Below are 20,146 nucleotides of genomic sequence, written 5' to 3' on the forward strand. Positions count from 1 at the left end.
AATCCTAAATAAAATATTAGCAAACAATACCACTCACATTTGCTCAAAAAAGATGAATTTCTTAGGTATAAATCTAACAAAACACGCACTGGGCTTGTATACTAGAAACCATAAACCATACTGATGAAGGAGATCAAAGAATTCTAAGTAAATGAGAAAACATTCCCTGTTTGTAGGATTAGAAGATTCAGTGTGGTGAAACTGTCAATTTTCCCCAATAGATAGATTTAATGCAATTCCTGTTAAATCCTCTTAAGATTTTTATAGATATAAACAATATTATTCTAAAAGTAATATAGGAAGGCAGAGGAACTAGAATAGCTTAAACCATTTTGAAAAGGAAGAATGTGAGAGAAATGCATCTCCTCTGTTTCAAGACATCATATAGCTACACTAATAAAGACTATGCAGTATGGGTGGAAGGACAGACGCACAGATCTGTGGAACATAAGAAGAGAACACAGAAATAAACTCACACAAATATGGCCAATCACCTTTTTCTTTAAGATTTTAAGTAATCTCTATCTCCAATGTAGGGTTCAAACTTACAACCCCAAGCTCAAGAATCCCATGCTCTACTGACTGAACCAGTGGGTGTCCCATGGCCAACTGACTTTCAACAAAGGTGCAAAAGTGATTTTATGATAGGGAAAGAGTCTGTTCAAGATTTGGTGAGGAAGCAGTAATGTATCTATACACAATTATACAGCATTAGGTTTAATGAGATATCTCATTAAACCCCACCAAACCTAACAGTTTAGTTATTAATTCAAAATAGATCATACATTTAAGCATAAAACGTAAACCTATAAAACCTTAAAAGGTAATATACAAGAAAGTCTTTGGAATCTAGAACTTAGTAGAGAGTTCTCAGACAGGACTCTAAAAATACAACCTATAAAGACATAGACATGGCCAACATGCATATGAGAAAATGCTCTGCATCACTTGCCATCAGGGAAATACAAATCAAAACTACAATGAGATACCACCTCACACCAGTGAGAATGGGGAAAATTAACAAGGCAGGAAACAACAAATGTTGGAGAGGATGCGGAGAAAAGGGAACCCTCCTACACTGTTGGTGGGAATGTGAACTGGTGCAGCCACTCTGGAAAACTGTGTGGAGGTTCCTCAAACAGTTAAAAATATACCTGCCCTACGACCCAGCAATTGCACTGTTGGGGATTTACCCCAAAGATACAAATGCAATGAAACGCCGGGACACCTGCACCCCGATGTTTCTAGCAGCAATGGCCACGATAGCCAAACTGTGGAAGGAGCCTCGGTGTCCAACGAAAGATGAATGGATAAAGAAGATGTGGTTTATGTATACAATGGAATATTACTCAGCTATTAGAAATGACAAATACCCACCATTTGCTTCAACGTGGATGGAACTGGAGGGTATTATGCTGAGTGAAGTAAGTCAGTCGGAGAAGGACAAACATTATATGTTCTCATTCATTTGGGGAATATAAATAATAGTGAAAGGGAAAACAAGGGAAGGGAGAAGAAATGTGTGGGAAATATCAGAAAGGGAGACAGAACGTAAAAACTGCTAACTCTGGGAAACGAACTAGGGGTGGTAGAAGGGGAGGAGGGCGGGGGGTGGGAGTGAATGGGTGACGGGCACTGGGTGTTATTCTGTATGTTAGTAAATTGAACACCAATAAAAAAAAAAAAATACAACCTATAAAGGAAAAAAAATCAATAAAGTAGACTTGATTGAAATTAAAATATTTTTCCCTAAGAGGTTAACATGAAGCCAATGTGGAAAAGATTAAAAAATAAACTACAGGCTAGGAGAAAATATTTGCAAACCATGTATCTTGACAAAGGATATACCTAGAATTTATAAACTCTATGATAGACAGGAATTTAGAATATCAAGTTGGAGGCTCTTCAGTTGGGGTCTGAGTCCCTGTGGGCTGCTATAACCAAACACTAGATTGGATGGCTTATAAATAAAAGCAACTCATTTCTCACGGTTCTGGAGGCTGGGAGATCTGAGAGGGTCACAGGGTGCCAGGTGGTTTCAGATTCTCCTTACAACCTCCCATGGCAGAAGGGGCTAGCAAGCTTGGTTGGGCCTCTCTTATAATCCCAATCATGGGGGCTTCACCCTCATGGCCTGTTTCCCAAGGGCTCTACCCATAAATACAACCGCATCAATTATTAGGATTTAACATACAAACTTTGAGAGGACACAAACATTCAGGCCACAGCAGGTGAAGAAGATATGGGAAAAAAATAACGTTGGAACATCCTAGTGGCCACTGGAGAATGAGTTTGGTCTATTACGCCTACGTCGATACACATTCCGAAACACAACAGTTCAAAGATTTCAACGTAGAAGTCAAAACCATAAAAGTGTTTGAAGAAAATATGGGGGAAATTACTGACATCCTCAGAAGGGAGGATGCCTTTCCAAGTATGACATAAACCTTCAGGGACTGGTTATATCAGCCACACAAGAATTCAGGTTTTGTACAGCAAAAGTCAAAGTGACAAGAAAGGGAATAACTGGGAAAAACATGAGTAGCTCAAATCAGAGTCAAAGAACTAATTTTGGGTGGACACAGGGTAAGATCTGAGGCACCCACTGGAGGCCTACCACAATGGAGTTTCATGACACTTGGTCTTGCTGGTCAGACTCTTCTCTCCGTCCACATCACAGGAGAGAATCTCCCGAAATCCTCACCAACAACCACCATGGGCTTCAGGAAAAACCACCAGATATGGAGAATGAGCAAAGTCAGTCAACTAAAGTCCACCACCCCAGCTGTGAATAGCCCTGAGTATTGTCCACTTTCTCACACAAGCAGAGAAAGCACTGTAAAATCCCTTTTTGGTCAGAGAAGGAAGGGCCCAGCAATCACTCCCAGTTTTTAGGCCAATTTTCTGCTGGAACCATGAGGAGGCTGGCAGCTTCCTCTTCCGGTCCATCACCTCCTTGAAAGAGCTTTGCAGGCTCAAATCCTGGGGGTGGACAAGCTATAACTGGGCAAGACCGAGGTCTCAACTTGCCCTTTGTAGCATCTTGAAAAAATATGCAGGGAAAAAAGTGTTACCTTTTGTCTATAATAGACATGGTACCCATAACACTCAGGAACACAAATGCATCCTCTTTATTCTCTTCCTCCACCCCGCCTCTGCTCTCTGCTGGAATCAATCACACACTTAAATGGGTCTGCTATATTCTCAGTACAGACAAATGTTGGACACTGAAAAAAAAATCAGGCCATTGATTTATTGGATTTTTCACTTTGGACCAGTTACCATGGCCTTTTGAAAATGCAGACCATAGGAGGGAATGTTATAAACTTAGAAATATTATCCAGTTTCCATTACCTCCGGTAAAAAATGTCTACCAGGGTAAGAGGGGAAAAATACCACTTTGGGGGCCAAGTCCAATAAATTTGGGTAAAGGATAAGGCAATTCCTAGTGAAGGAGCTCCACTGCAGAGAGCTAAAGGTAAAAGGAAGATATTTAAAGTCCTTTAAATCTGAAAGAGTCACTCAAGAGACCAGGGGAAAAAAAGGAACCAAAGAAATGGCTCACAAGAATCTTAAAAGAGAGAGAGAAGAGAATTGGCCCCAGTTCCGTTCAGGTAAAATGTGTGTTGAGCAGGAGCTACCTGGCAGGTGCAACCTGCAGCTGGCACGCTCTAGCACGGCATGACCTTGCATCACAGAGCAAAGCTGTGGGGCAGCCAGGCCATGTGAGGGCTTTCAGGGGCCCTAGAAACTTCTGCCTTTGTGGGTGCTATGAGTTTCCTATGGCTGCTGTAAAATCCCTGCAGACTTAGTGGTTTAAACAGTACCCATTTATTATCTTACGGTTTTAGAGGTCAGAAGTCCTGAGATCAAGGTGTCAGCAGAGCTGTGCCTCTTCCAGAAGCTCTAGGGAGCAGCTTCTAGAGGCCGCCCTCATTCCCTGCTCAGGGCCCTTTCCTCCAGCCCCAAAGCCAGCAACAGCTGCCATCCCCCTGGCTGTCTCTTGTCCCTCTCCCTCCCACTTTTAAGGATCCTGTATCTACACTGATCCCACCCAGACAACCCAGGGTCATCTCTCTATTATTTCAGGATCAGCAGATCAGCAATCTTAATTCCACGTGCAACCTTGAGGCCCCTTTATCATGAAACCTAGCATGTTCATAGATTCTTGGGGCTAGGACATAAATATCTGTGCAGGCCACTATTCTCCTGACCACAGACCACTCCTTCCCTTAAAAAAATTTAAAAAAAACACAACATTTGTTCAATGAATAAATCAGCAGGACCCCCCCAAAAAAATCACCATTTGTTGACTGCATTAGTATAAAGATGAACAAATTAACATTATATATTAAAATGTGTTCTTCAACCAAAAAGTTCACTTTTTTTTTATTCAGGTTGTGGAAGAGGTTAAACAGTTTCACAGGCCCCTGAAGGTCACAAGGGCCCTGGCACCGTGCCTGCGATGTCTGATGGGCAGGTGGGCCTGGGCGCAGCCAGCCGTGCCCATCAGCCCCCGCCTCCACCAGCAGGAGCACACACATCAGACCACTCATGGGGCTCGAGGCCTCTAGGTACGGGAGAAAATCATGAGCAATAGTGGGAGGCGGTGGGGTGCAGAGAACACACGTATATTCACTCTGAGGCAGAGAGACAATCGAGTTACTCGTGCTCTCTGAAACTCCGCTTCTTCATGCACACAGTGGGGACAAGAAGGGACCTTCCCGACAGGCTTACAGAGAGCACTTTGTGGGGGGGACTCGGTAGAGGGAATAAATGTGATTTTATTTAAAGGAATTTCCTGCTGGCCAAATTAACATCAACAAAACACAGGCGTGTCACGGGAACATTTTCACAAAACGTCAGGCTCTACTTCTTCACTGCAATGGGGTGGTTCCAGTTCTAGTCCTTCCTGGGAGGTTCAAGCTCTGAATGGCGAGGGGAGGGGGCTCTGAGCAAGGGGAGGGTTGGGTGGGGAGGCCACTTTAATTATTTTTTTTAAGATTTTATTTATTCATTCATGAGAGACGGAGGGGGGGCAAAGACACAGGCAGAGGGAGAAGCAGGCTTTGTGCAAGGAGCCTGTGCAAGGACTCGATCTCGGGACTCCAGGATCACGCCCTGGGCCGAAGGCAGGCGCCAAACTGCTGAGCCACCCAGGGATCCCCACAGAGGCCACCTTATAAAGAAGAGTAGCCACAGCTCTCAGAATCTCTGCTGTGTCCCCAAAGTGCCCGTGTTTCCATCGGTGCCTCGCTGCACACTCCTAACGAGCTGAGAGAGGGAGTCATCACCTCTCCTTAGGGACCGGGAAGCAGAGGCCTGGAAGAGAGGGGAGCCCAGCTGGACTACCCACCTCCCCCGGGTCTGGTGACGGCTACCCCTGGGTTCAGGGCTCTAAGAACAAACAGAGGGAGTGAGGGCCGTCGGAGAGAGGAGGGGACGTGATCCGGGTGCCCCAAGAGGGCCGGCTGAAGAGAAGAAAGAGGGGCTGGGGCCGGGGCTGGCGTGTGAGCAGGAGCCTCCACAGAAGACCAGAAGAAGGACCAGCTGGGCACTCACTGCGTGCCAAGGACCAGCTTACCTGCCTGCGGGTATGAGCTCACTCAGCCACACGACGCCGCAGGTACTACAGTCAACATTTTATAGATAAAGAAACTGAGGCACAGAAAGGCTCAGAAATGTAGGCTGGGCCATGCACCTAGGAAGTCTGGAGTCCCTGTCTCACCCTGGAAGCTGTGCTCTTGTCCGCCCTCCCAGCTGAGGACCTGGCCATCTGAGAAGGAAGGACAGCAAAGGCCTGGGAGAGCTGCATCCCCAGAGGGTGTGACAAATGGCGTCTCAGGGGTCTGTGCACCAAAGGCCCCCTCCTCTGGGTGCCTTCTGGCAGGGGGCAGCTGTCCAGCGTCCAGAGAGCAGAGAGTCAGCACGTGGTCTCAACAGTTCTGAATGATGCAGCAGGAGGGCGGTCACAGAGACTTTCCCTGCGGAGGGAACTATCTAGCATCCGGGGTTCAGTGGCAAACAAGAGCTAGGTCCTGCCTGCTGCCTGGGAGTGATATCGGTGCAAGTGCCAACAAAGAAGTAATCAAATAAAGCCAAGGGAGGACATAGAGCAACTGAGAGTGAGTCTCAAAAGAATAGTGAGAAGAAAACCTCTGGATGCAAGAAGGTTGAGCTTTCAGACAGAATGGCAAGTGTAAAGGCCCTGAGGCAGGAGCATGCTTGCTTTATCTGTGGAACAAAGAGGATGCTCCTGCTAGGGGTGCAAAGAGCAAAAGGAATGAATCAAACAGTGGGAGCCAATCCACAAAGGCCATGTGGGTCCAGGGGTGGAAGCCTCATGTGAGCTAAGCAGGGGAGGGGCCAACCGCTACAGGCAGGGCTTCCTCCACCAGGAAATAGAGGAGATAAGATGGGCTGTACCCAGCAGCCTCCTGGGGGGTTTCCTGAGGAGTCGCAGCTAGAGAACGAGGACTCCTGAGTAGGGCAGGGTAGAAGTTCCATCCCCAGGAAGGAGCTCTGGAGTTGTTTCCATTGCAAAGATTTTACCTTCTGAGAGCTTCTTTCTTAGTCACTGGCATATGCCGACCACCAAGTATGAGCCGTGCAGGGCATGAGCGAGAGTTTTGTTTCATTTCACACAACCCTCCCTGCATTGTGAAAACATAACACGAAGAAAGGACGGACTTGAACTTGCAGAGGTTTTCATTAAAACCCTCTGCATTTCGTGCCAAACTCAGCAATTCAAAGACTGTCTGTTTTCAAAGAAGTTAGAAAGGAGTTTGGAAGCTTGTCTTCCCAGCCCCCCCGCAGGTGGCAAACATCTCGTGTGGTCAGCAAGTGAGGAGACGCAGCATCACGCGTCCTGGAAACACACACACACACACACACACACACACACACACACACACACACACACTCAGCAGGAGATGAGGGATGAGGTGCCAGCCAGCCTCCCTTCGGGCTCTGCTCCAGGGGCCTCCGGGCGCCCCTTCCCTCTGCACCCCGGTGGGCTGCCGCCATGCATTCTGGGAGGTGGCAGGGGAAGGGGGGGTGAGAGAGCCATGAAGGCAGGGAACCAGATGACTTGGAGAGGAAGGGGGACCCTGGGGGAGCCCCTCCCATGGGGGAGCCAGAGGCCCAGAACCCTGGGCCTGGCAGGTGCACCCCCGTGTCTGGATGGATGAACACCCTCCAGCGGCGTCTCTGTTCACCTCTGCATCTTCTTACCTGCATTTCACTCCTCACCAGACCCCACCGTCGCCTCAGCTGTCCCCCCACCTCTCCTGAGCTAGGGTCCAGCATGTCCTGGGGATGCTCCCGACAGGGACAGCCCCGAGGACCAACCCCGCAGCCTCAAGGTTTGCAGCCGTCTGCTCCTGTCTGCCCCTCCGCGCACCACCCGGAGCCCTGGAGCCCAGGCCATCACCTCTACTGGCTCTGTGGAGTCTTCAGATGACCAGGCCAGGCTATGTCACATCCTCTGCCCCCTCCCTCCACCCATGGCTCCTGGAACTCGCCCTTTACTTCCAGGCCATCAGCCCTCCTGCCTGGGATTCCTCCCCCCGCCAGCCCTGGAGCTGAACCTCACACCCTTCCTTCCGAATGCGCTCTGGGTCCTACCAGGTCCCAAAATGTCCTTGTCCTTGGACACCCCCCACTCCCTACCCGCCCCCCCACCCGCCCCAGCAGCACCGCCACCGACTCTACCACCCCCTGGTGGAGAAAGTGCCAGCAACACCAAGAGGGACTGTTAAATTCTGTAAGGTCTGGACACCAGTTGAGAGCTCACAGCTCTCCCCGTCCTTCCTCTTTTCCTCTTTGCCAGAAGCATCCAGCCCCTAAACCTGCAGAGGACCCCGCCTCCTGCGTCAGTGAGAGACACCCTCCGAGGCGCAGGCTATGGATGCACCACAGCGTTTCTCCCCCACCCTCGGTATCTCAAGGCACAAGGGGACCCTCCTCTTTGCAGGACGAGCTCCTTCCCCGGGGGGTCAATCCCACTCCTCACTGCCAGCCCCAGGTCCCTCAGTGATCAGCCCCGTCGGCCACCAGCCCCTCCTGTCTCCAGGGCAGAAGTGGGGGACACGGCCTCTCCTTGGGGCACCGCATCTGCTTACTCCTCCACCATCAGAATTGGGTATGGGGAGACCCACACCCAGAACCTGTGCTCTCCACGGACAAACGGGAAGCCAGCTCTGCAGGCCGGGCTGTGTCTCCCCACCCCTTGGTGTCCTGGGTCACAAGCCTGGCTCTACCGCCAGCGCCCTGCTCATCTGGCTCTAATTAGACCAGCTGCTTTTTAAAAATTCAGCCAACCAGCCAAACCCTCCCAGGCCTCGCCTTCCCAGCTCACAGTCAAACAGCTACCTGACTTTAAGGACGTGTCGTTTACAGTCCCTGGAGAGGACAAGAATTGTGTTGTTTATGAAACAATTAAAATTTAAAACACTGGGTTATCTTTAATCGCCTGTATTTTGCCCACATCATCACAGCATCTATTCACCTCCAGCAGAATAATTAACTTTTCAATCATTGCACTGGTTATAACGGTAACACCCATATGTCTAATATACTTTCTGAAATTAGGGAAATTAAAAATTGGCTTTTATGAGTATACTAACGTTTCACTAAATTGCTGTGCAGTGTGGAAGGATAATTTCTGGTGAAAATATAAATTATTCAGTATCATGAAAATAATTATACTTTATGACTTTCAAATGGAAAAAAATGATTAAAACTCAAATTATAGTTGTTCATCAACCGGATTAGGAACTAGTCGCAGACCTTGGCTAGGCCGTGGTGACCCGGCCATATCCCCTTTCACAGCTACATCCCAGAATCTGCTACCAGCGCTCCTATCCCCATCCCTCGTCAATGGTACTTGGAGGTACTTTGCAGTATCTCCAAGGCTAGTGGGTCTGTTAACACACTGGCTTCTTCCACCAGACTGAAAGCTCCCTTTCAGGCAGTCACCCCTTGCCCACCCTGGCATCCCTAGTGCGTAGTACAGAGAGCTCGATAACAGATGGATGAATCCATAAACACATAAAAAGAATGTCAGGAACGAGATTATGGATGTTCACTTGAAAATAACAACTGTGGGAGTCCTACAGATGAGAAGCATGAATAGTATTCCTAAGTAGATGCCTACCGTAACTCCAAGGTGCCCCTGTATTCTAACAACCAGACAGAGGCCTTTATAAACAGCAAGATCCATCTGGCCCCAGCCTCAAGGGGCCGGCAACCCCTTGCCCTTCCATGTCTAAACCATTCCCAGCCGAAATGCAACACTCTGAGATTAAGGTATGTATGTTCTGCATCTTTAACTAGAAGAATCAAGCTTTGATTCCAACTCTGCCTTTGTTTGTCTTGGTTTGAATTCCACAGTTTTCCCTTCACCCGGCAAGATTCAGCAGGTGGCCACGGGCCCTTGGAAGAGCTGGCGGGGCTGTAATGTGCACAGAGGGCCCGCGGGCTGTTCAGCACGCTTGCTACCAGAGCTACTTGGATGAAGGCATCCTCCAGGGCTGCTCCATGGAGGGGAGGGGGGTGCCCCAGGCAGGCAAAGCTCCTCCCTCTGCCCCCTGGTTCCCAGAGCAGCCTCACCTCCCCGTACTCTCCAAAGGTTTCTATAGCTAAAAATACAGCCTCACAGCCACTGTTCTAAACAAACCCCAAGAGGTACAGAGGGAAGAAATGAACTTTTACTGAGCCCTTACTATGTGCTGGGTGATTTTAAAACACAGTAACAATTCATTTGACTTGCACCGCATCTTTACCAGATAGAGAATGGTTATCTTCTTTCAGGCAGCAAACTGAGGTTCCGAGAAGGGCGGACGTGACTCCAAAGCCGCTCTGTTGTACGTGCCATCCACCTCTAGAAATCGTCACTCCTCAATCGGCCACGTCCCCTCTCCTCTCCCGACTCCCGTCCCCAGCTAGCTCTCAGGCACTGACACTCTCGGATTAATGAACTCATTACTGCTTCGTGTGCATGATCCTTTGTCAATGTGTTACTTTCTTTTTTTTTTTAATTTTTAAAAAAATTTTTATTATTTATGATAGTCACAGAGAGAGAGAGAGAGGCAGAGACACAGGCAGAGGGAGAAGCAGGCTCCATGCACCGGGAGCCCGACGTGGGATTTGATCCCAGGTCTCCAGGATTGCGCCCTGGGCCAAAGGCAGGTGCCAAACCGCTGCGCCACCCAGGGATCCCCAATGTGTTACTTTCTAACAATATTCGTTCATTAAAAAATCATTACTTGAGCACCTAAGAGATGCCTGGTACTGGGCAAGATGACCAGGCATTGCCTCTACCGTCCCAGACCAGTAGGGAGAAATACACAAGCTGGTAAATAGGAATATAAAAAAAGGGACCACAGATGCCTGTCCTGGGAACAAGGTGGGGACACAGGTCCTGGGGAGAGGGAAAAGACACCTGCTGCCTTCTTCACGGTTAGGAACCATTTGATGATTTCTACGGCTGCCATGTTTTTCTGGTCATACTGGGACAGATCCCAGTGCTTCCAGTATTATTCACGCCTCTGGGAAAAAAAGTATTATTCACGCCTCATGCCAAACTGCACCTTTGTCCTATTTCCTCTTCAGTCTTATTCCAGGAGGTAAGATGAACTGAAACTCATCAAATTTCTTTCCATTGTCCTAGAAGAATAATTTGACTTGAAATACATTTAGACATTAAAAAAAAAAAAAAAAACCCAACACCTGACTCTTAAAAGCAATTCTATGCTTTCCCTGTCTTCCCTCTAAGATGTTCCTGTCCTAGGCTAAGTCAAAGAAAGATACTGTTCTACTGCAATTTCTTGTTCACCCAAAATGCTCTTGTGTTCTAGACGAAATGGAATGTGAGTGTTATTGCTACCCTGCTCGGTCTTTCTAATCCAATAATAACTTGACTACTGGCTCTCTAATGACAGTGGTTAGGCGGGTTAATACCCAAGCATCAAGGTAAAATCCCTTCCCTCATCCCTGTGGATAATCTCAGATCACTGCTTCTGTCCAAGTTTCTTTCCATTCCCTTTAAGCAATTCAACATTTTCTTCCCCCAAATTCTTGCCTTTCAGAATCTAAACCATGAAAACAATTGTCATGGTAATAAGCTGATTAGAGCATAATGCACACCACAGAGCAAAAATCATCATTATGAGCACATACATAGGCGCTGCTAAAAAGCGAAGTGACAAAAAATGAGCCATACAAAACAGCACAAATACATAACAGAATGCTGTCAAAATGCACGAATTATCCCAGCTCCAGAAATGTATTTGAGGGACATAATTCAAAGGAAGAAAAAAGTATGAAAACGCTTTCTTGCAAAATGATATGTGATACCAGAAAACTGAGAAGGTGGCAGGGCCATGGCCGGGTAGATTACAAACTATTAAAAATGATCATTATGAAGTCTGAGTAACAGCATGAAAAATGCTTTGATACGTTTTTAAGTTAAAATAACATAATTGCATATGTAATAGGATTATAAATATGTCCAAAAAAAAAAACTATGTTTGTCTAAGGACAGTGGAATCATGGGTAATGTTTTTAAATGTTGCTGGATATTATAATATCATCTTTACAATACAAAAGCTCAGAGGAAAATAGATGATGATGTGTCACTGCCTGACAATTGTCACTATGTAAGAAAGTCCCCTTTACAGTGACAATGACAGGCAGTTAAATGAGAGCACAGATGTCGTCTCCCTTCTTTTATCCTGGTTTATTTATTAATGTTAACCTTTCCAGGAATTAAAAATTAATCTAATCAACAAATTACAGACAGATTTTACATGACTGCTGAGGGGTAATTAGCAAATACTGAAATGAAATTCGAGAGGGTGGCACAGACAGGGAAGGTGAAGCGGGCAGGGCAGGGGGGTTCTTAGCTAACTGGGCCAGCATCCTAATGTCAGCACGTGAGGCATGAGTGCCCTTGGCTTCTCAGTTGCAATCAGATATTAGAACTTGAAAATTCTCTCTTAAATTCAGAAAGCATCCAAGGTCTCATGGACCCTTCTAGGCTTTCCCAGCCCTCAGTGTCGCGTGCCTGCTATTCACAGGGCAACCCCACAGATGCAGCCCTGCTTTGGTCTCTACAACCAGCCCTGGGTTGAAGCGGGGAAGTTGTTTGGGTTTTTCTGTTGCATTGTTGTAGCACATAGATTCTTTTCATTATTGTAGTAAAAATACATGACATAAAATGTATCATGCCAACCAATGTTTAAGTGTACAATTCAATGGCATTCGGTGCAGTCACATCTTTGTGCAACCACCACCTCCGTCCACCTCCAGAATTTTTCATCACTGCAAACTGAAACTCAGCGCCCATTAAACAATAACTCCTCTTCCCCTCCTCCTGCCCCCAGGCCCTGGAGGCCAACATTGTACTTTCTGCTCTGTGGATGTGACTCAAGGAACCTCACAGAAGTGGACTCACACAATGTTTGTCCTTCTGTGACTGCTTTATTCCCTTTGGCATAATGTCCTCAAAGCTCATCTATGGCATGGCAGCCAGGTGTCAGAGTGTCCTCTTCTTTTAAGGCTTAGTGATATTCCATCCTATGTGTGTACCACAGCATAGAGTACCTACCTCTCCTTGGGATGACTATCAGGTCATCTTGTTATTGATCCAACCCTAGGCACCCAAGCTCAATTCTGAGAAATGGGCTCCATCTCGTTCTCCGGCCTCACAGAGGCTCATCCTTCACTTCTACTACTTCTCTAGTAGTCCTTGACTTGAGAACCTTTCTAGGCTTCCAATCCTTCTCAGATTCTAAAGGATTCATACCAGCTTACTCCAGAGCAGTAGCTTGGACCTGTTACCTATTGCTCACTGTTTGTTCAGAGTCCCCACCTCGGGCTGTGTTCAATCTACCAACTGGGGTACAAGTAACTCATCACAGATCCAAAATGGCAGCCACCTGCCTAAACTGCACTATTTTAATGACACCTTTGTCTATTCAGCCCAACCTGCCAGGTGGGTCCTTCTCTCTGTTCTTGTGCAGGGAATAACATCATTTCAAGAGATGCTGGTGTCTACGGCAAGCTCAGCATCCTGTCCACATTCCAATTTTCTTCCTTTCTATTGCTTTTCACCAGATACTTCTCTGCATCTTCCTTGTCTCTGTCCAAACCTTAAACATTAGACCCAAGGCATGGACTCTAGAGAAGCCCAGGTCCACCCACACTTACAGCCAAAGTGAGTTCCTTCCTTGAGTGATGACACCAGTGAATTTGGTCAGACGTCTAGCATCCACTTCAATCCACTGATGGAGGTCATTCCTTCCTGCACACCACGCCCCATCGTAAAAATCATTTTCATTAATACCTGCCTGGAAAGAAAAAGAGATGTTCTTCAGAAAGACCCAGAATCATGAATATTTTCATGAGATTTGTAGGAGTAGGGGGTGGGGGGTGGATAGAAGAAAATGAGTAGGGGACAAAGAAAGAAAAATCACTATGCCCTGAACACTCCTTATTCTAAATCATAAAATGCAGTGGCTTATTATTAACAAGTTGGAAATATTTCAATATGAGATGTCCTCTTCTTGCCCAGCATGGAAGACGAAATTTAATGAGCTCCCCTATTACTCATGCATCCAACAGGCACAGATCGTCTCCAACATACCCGCCTACACACACCAGGTGCCGGGGATACAAAGGTGAATCGTTCTCTCCCAGAACCTCACCATCCAGGCACAAAGAAAGACACAAAAACAGATGAATTAGAAATACAATGGGGCATGTGTTATTTCGGGAACAGGAGCAAACCATTAGAGGAGCATCTCGGGATAATGGCTAACTTGGTCTGGGGGAGACCAGGATGGAAGTGCTATCTGAGCTGGGTGCTGAAGGATAAATTTATCTAGTGAATATTTATTTACTGACATTTAAATCACTTGATGTGTTGAGTTTTAGCTACTACTGCTACTAAAGATTCTTTTAATATGAATTTACATGGTATGTGATGTTTCTGCTCTGGAATGTTCCCTCTATTATCACCATTTCAAGAGAGAATTCCCTGATACAAAAAAGAAAAGAAGGAAGAGGAGGAGGAGGAAGAAAAAGATCATTTGAACTTCACATAAGTGAAGCTTCCTAAGTTACTAAGGCTCTTTCTACATGAACCCCATGGCTTTTCCCATAGCTATTTCACAAATACATAATCAGAAAAAAAGTCTAAGTGATATCTTAGTGAAAGACAGGCCATCCCATCATTCCTACTTCTGAGCACCTTTCAGCTCAAATTCTGGGGCAGCCTGACTTCTAATGGGCAACAGTGATGTGAAACTCCTAGTCTAGCTACAGCACAGAAACAACATGGCCAAGAGTTCCTTTAGTGGAGCCCCACCGCCTCTGCATCAGCTAACATCAGCCTTGTGTCAGGACCAAACCACAGCACATCCATTCCCATCCCCTCCTGAAACAATCCTAAAAGAGCTCTGAGGGCAAATGTCAGGATACTAACAAATCATGGCCTCCTGAAAGCACTACCATCTCAAATGAAGGTGACCAGAAACACCCATTAGTCAACATTCTCCAGAAACTCAAGCTCTCAATTAACCAGCACCTCCAGGTCTGATGGTATACAGGGCATCTGTGATAAGGGCCTGGAGGTGCTACAAGGTTCTGCCTTCTAGAACCATCAAAGAAAGGCTAAATCTTGCAAGTATGTGTTACCAGTACTTACCCGGCCTTTGGTGGGTTTTGTGAAAGTGAGGGTGACTCTCTGACATGCAAGCTCTCATTTCCCAAAGCTGCCAGCCAACAAGGAGACCACTGCCCCAGCCTGGAGGCTATAAGGGCACAATCCCTGCATGTCTTCACCAGGGGCAGCTATCCTCCCAACGACAAGTGCTGGTTAAGAGCATATGCTCTGAACTCCTCCTGCCTCAGTGTGAATCCCAATCCTGTCACTTCCATCCTGTACAAACTCAAGCAATTTGCCTAAAGGCTCTGTGCCTCAGTTTCCCCATATGCCAAAACAGGGGCAAGGATCATTTCTCCCTTAGGGTACCAATAGTGCTTTCAACAGGACCTGGCATGCTGTTTAGACTCAAAAAAAAAAAAGTGAGCACTTAATAAAGGTGAGTTACAAGTATATTCAAAACAATGACTATCTGGCAAATTATGGAAATATGGGTGCTTGGTGAATTACCTCACATTCTCCAAAATTATAAGGAATTATGGTACTATTCTGGGCACTTGCTGCCACATTTTCAACAACTTCAAATATCCAGAATAGAGTTACAAAATCTGAATAAAGAGGAGACTTACCATCTAAAGGTTCCAACAGGAATCCATGTCACCCCCCAGGGGATAGTTGCAATGTCTACACACATTTTTAGCTGTCACAACTGGAAGAAGTGTGTGCTATTGGCAACCCACGGGCAGAGCTCAGGGATGCTGCTAACCATTCTACAATGCACAGGCCAGCCCTGCACTAAAAGGAAGTGCTTCCTCCAAAATTTGAGCCATGCCAAGACCGAGAAGAATATGTGGTTGTGAGCTGAGATGACAAGAACAGAACTGCCACAGAGCCTGGGATTTTTCACAAGAGAATCATGGAGATTTGGAGGAGCTATCCTCGTGCTACTTGACCAAAGTCTATTTGACTAAGACTTGGAATTAAATTTTAGGCTCCTGGTTTTGTCAGCCTACATATTTTGCTTTGGCCACCAATCTCAGTTCTTCTTGAGACCAGATATTCAATTAAATGTAGTAAGGTATCAGGGGACAGTATGGCCCTTTCCGAAGCTGACTCACAGGGAAGGGACAGCCACCTCTGCAAAATCAATTATAAATTTATAAAGTCAGCGCCTGGAAGGATTCAGTGAAAGAGGAGGGGCAGGCCTCAGAGGTGTCACCAAATTTCAGCACAGTGCAATACATGGCATCAGTACGACGACTAAGAAAACAAGAGGAGGGTACACTCATCCCTTTCGGTTCAAAAATGCAGGAAGGACTTCATAAATTTTGGAGAAATATCTTTTTTTTTAAGATTTTATTTATTTATTCATGAGAGAAACAGAGAGAGAGAGAGAGAGGCAGAGACACAGGCAGAGGGAGAAGCAGGTTCCCCGTAGGAAGTCCAACGTGGGACACGATCCTGGGTCCCCAGTATCATGCCCTGGGCCGAAGGTGGTGCTAAACCACTGAGCCACCTGGACTGCCCAATTTTGGAGAAATTTCCATCAGAAGTTGTTGGAATAAAAAGTGGGATCCCTTAGAGTATAAGCTAGTCTTGAAAACATCACTAAGATGGAATGATAATTTGTATTACAGGGCTCAATAAATTAAGAATTAATGTAATTTTCTCTAGGCAATTAAGTCATGCTCATCATTTCTTTACCTTAAAAAAAAAAAAAAAACTCACCAGTGCATCTAACAGACTAAATTTTGCTTACGGTAAATGTGGAAATTATTAAATCTATAACAAAGAGAAAACCTGATACTATCCATTTAAGATCAGATGGGATTTTTCTGGGGCACCTGGATGGCTCAGTTAGTTAAACATTTGACTCTTGATTTTGGTTCAGGTTATGATCTTTGGGGTTGTGAGACTGAACCCCAAGTCAGGCTCTATGCTGAATGTGAAGCTTGCTTAAGATTCTGTCCATCTGCCCCTCTTTTCAATCTCTCTCTCTCTCTCTCTCTCTAAAACAAAACAAAACCAAAAACAAACAAGATTTTTCTGTTTTGAGATGATAGAGTAAATGTTGATTTTTCTGTGCTCTTTTCTCAAAAATTCCCCCCAAAGAAAACAAGATGAAGAAACACAACCTTGATCTCTAACAAAACTAGAAGATATTTATAATTGCCAAATTATAATAAATTAAGACAGAAATCAGATGGAGGAATTCCAAATGGCTCAGCAAGAGGAGATGTGAGCTTATGAGGGAAACACCAGTGAGAAACAAGCCACCCAGGGCTTTAAAAAGCTCAGAAACTAGACTCTTAGGTAGCTTGAAAGGCAGGGTAGGGCTGAAAATAGGGAACTGATTCAAAATATGCATTAAAGAAATAGATTCTCACATTCCCTTCCCCATATTATAGAAGACCTGAAATTTTTCTCTTAAAAAAAAACCCAAACATTCCTAGAGGCTCTGGATATGGGGACTCCAGACATAGGGGAGCAGACATAGGGGAGCATATGATAGATAAAAAAGGGGAACTCAGTCAGTAGATAGCAGAGTCAAGAGTGAGACGCCCCAGCTCCCCTCCTCCTTCCAGCTCCAACCAGGCTTTCAACAAACAGAAATTAAATAAACTAAAAATATAATGGGAAACAGAAGAAAATCTCAAAGAAATTATAATGACTATTCTCTGAAACAGAAGATCTTGCTTGCATACAACAAAAGAAGGATATTCTTAGAAAGGAAAAAGCATCGTTCTTACAATGTGAAAATACCAGTAACAATGGGCAATAAAAGAAAAATAAGAGCAGAGGAAGAAATTACCAAAAAAAAAAAAAAAATACTGTAAGTGAATAATGTCCCAGATCTGTAAGGTTTAAGTCTCCAAAGCATTAAGAATCTAGTATGATGAATAAGACCCACATCCAGCTGTATCTCTGTAAAACTTCAAAACATCACAAATGAAAAGAAGATTCTAAAAGCCTCCAAAGAGAAAACAAATATATAAAACAAAGCCAAAGGAATCAGAATGGTCCCAGAATTCTTAGTAGCAACATCTGAAGCTCAAAGAATGGAGGGATAATGACTTCAAAATTCTGAAGTTCATGAATTCAAAATTTCACTCATGAATTTAAAATTTCACTCATGAATTTTATACTCGGCCAAACTGTCCTTTGTGATGGTAAAATAAAGACATTTTCGGATTCACAGAACCTCAAAAAATTTCTCATGTACCAATTCCATAAAACTGTAAAATGAATGTGCTCCACAAAAATGAGGCAGAAAACCAAAAAGAAGATATGAGTTCCAGAAATCAAGGGTGCCAACATAGGAGAGATTCCCAGAATGAGGGAGGAGATATTCCCAGGAAAGCAGCTGTAGAAAGATCCAGAAATCAAGCCATTCACAACACAAAAGGTCAAGGGCTCCTTGAAGGAATGTCTTACAGAAACATAAAAAACAACTGTGAGGCTAATAAAATCATTGAACAGGTTTGACCTTATAGAAAATTATATTAAAGGGTATTTTACAGACCCAGACCTATTGCAGGGCATGGGAGATGTTTTTAAAAAATATAAGCAGATCTAGGAAAACAAAAAGTTGTCGAGAAAGTACATATCTCTTGGCTCAAAACTACTTGTTGGCTTAGGCAGTAAGGACTATTTACACAGTCATAATATTGAAAACCTTTAATGTGGTTTTACCCAAAATTTGAGATATAATTTTACTGGAAGGATTAAAAAGGTTAAGGTAAAGGGATCACAAAAACAAGCTGAAATTTTCATCCTCTATAATACAGATTCAGAATAAAAAGTCAAAAATGTACAAACCAATACATATCAATATGTGCATGCTATTTAGTAATAAATATATGGGGCACCTGGGTGGCTCAGTCAGTTAAGCATCCAACTCTTCTTGGTTTCGGCTCAGGTCATAATCTCAGAGTCATAATAAGACTGAGCCCCATACGTTGGGCTCTGTGCTGGGCATGGAGCCTGCTTAAGATTCTCTCCCTTCCACTCTCTCTGTCCCTACACTTCCACCTTAAAAAAGATAAATAGAAATAAATACTTAAATTCCCAAAGAAACAATTAAAAGGAGTTTGGAGTAGTCACCTCATTCACAGCACATGATGGCTTCAGGGGGTCAGTGGGTGTGGGGTGTATTGGCAAGGCACCTTTGTTTTTTATTTTTTCCAATTTTATTGAGGGATAATTGACAAATAAAATTATATATAGTCTATTACATAAATATATCAGACATGAATATCTGCTATATTTAAAGTATACAATGTACATATACGTTGTGGAATGATTACCAAGATCAAGATCATTAACACATCCATCACCTCCCAGTTAACTTTTTGCGTGCTGAGAATGTTTAAGATGGTCCCTCAGCAACCTTCAAGTGTATGGTACCATATTATTAACACAGTCCTCCCGCTTGCACTAGAGGCACTAGATGCACTAGATGTGCACTGTCCTCTGAACTTATTCCCCTTACAACTGAAAGTTAGTACCCTTTGTCCTACAACTCCCCACCTCTCTTCTCCCAGCCCCTGGCAACCACCATCCTCTTGTTTGTTTGTTTGCTTTTAAATAATCCTTTAACACTTTGATTTCTCAAACTACTTGCTGACAAAACTGATCGATATTGATTTTAATTTTAAAAAGCGAAGGGATGCAGAGCATTTTCTCATGTGCATGTTGGCCATGTCTATGTCTTCCTCTGTGAGATTTCTGTTCATGTCTTTTGCCCATTTCATGATTGGATTGTTTGTTTCTTTGGTGTTGAGTTTAATAAGTTCTTTATAGATCTTGGAAACTAGCCCTTTATCTGACATGTCATTTGCAAATATCTTCTCCCATCAGGGAAATACAAATCAAAACCACAATGAGATACCACCTCAAACCAGTGAGAATGGGGAAAATTAACAAGGCAGGAAACAACAAATGTTGGAGAGGATGTGGAGAAAAGGGAACCCTCATACACTGTTGGTGGGAATGTGAACTGGTGCAGCCACTCTGGAAAACTGTGTGGAGGTTCCTCAAACAGTTAAAAATATACCTGCCCTACGACCCAGCAATTGCACTGTTGGGGATTTACCCCAAAGATACAAATGCAATGAAACGCCGGGACACCTGCACCCCGATGTTTATAGCAGCAATGGCCACGATAGCCAAACTGTGGAAGGAGCCTCGGTGTCCAACGAAAGATGAATGGATAAAGAAGATGTGGTTTATGTATACAATGGAATATTACTCAGCTATTAGAAATGACAAATACCCACCATTTGCATCAACGTGGATGGAACTGGAGGGTATTATGCTGAGTGAAGTAAGCCAGTCGGAGAAGGACAAACATTATATGTTCTCATTCATTTGGGGAATATAAATAATAGTGAAAGGGAATATAAGGGAAGGGGGAAGAAATGTGTGGGAAATATCAGAAAGGGAGACAGAACGTAAAGACTGCTAACTCTGGGAAAC

General features: G+C 44.7%; 1 protein-coding gene across 1 annotated transcript in view; it reads right to left on the bottom strand.

The window, feature by feature from the left end:
• CPXM2 (carboxypeptidase X, M14 family member 2) overlaps positions 1–20,146 on the bottom strand; it is a 129,535-nt gene that overhangs the window by 63,269 nt on the left and 46,120 nt on the right. Inside the window, exon 4 of the mRNA XM_038579021.1 lies at positions 13,213–13,352. Within this exon, the coding sequence (XP_038434949.1) occupies positions 13,213–13,352 (140 nt within the window). The remainder of the gene's footprint in view (positions 1–13,212; positions 13,353–20,146) is intronic.

Source organism: Canis lupus, chromosome 28, assembly GCF_011100685.1.
Source record: "Canis lupus familiaris isolate Mischka breed German Shepherd chromosome 28, alternate assembly UU_Cfam_GSD_1.0, whole genome shotgun sequence".
NCBI lineage: Eukaryota > Metazoa > Chordata > Mammalia > Carnivora > Canidae > Canis > Canis lupus.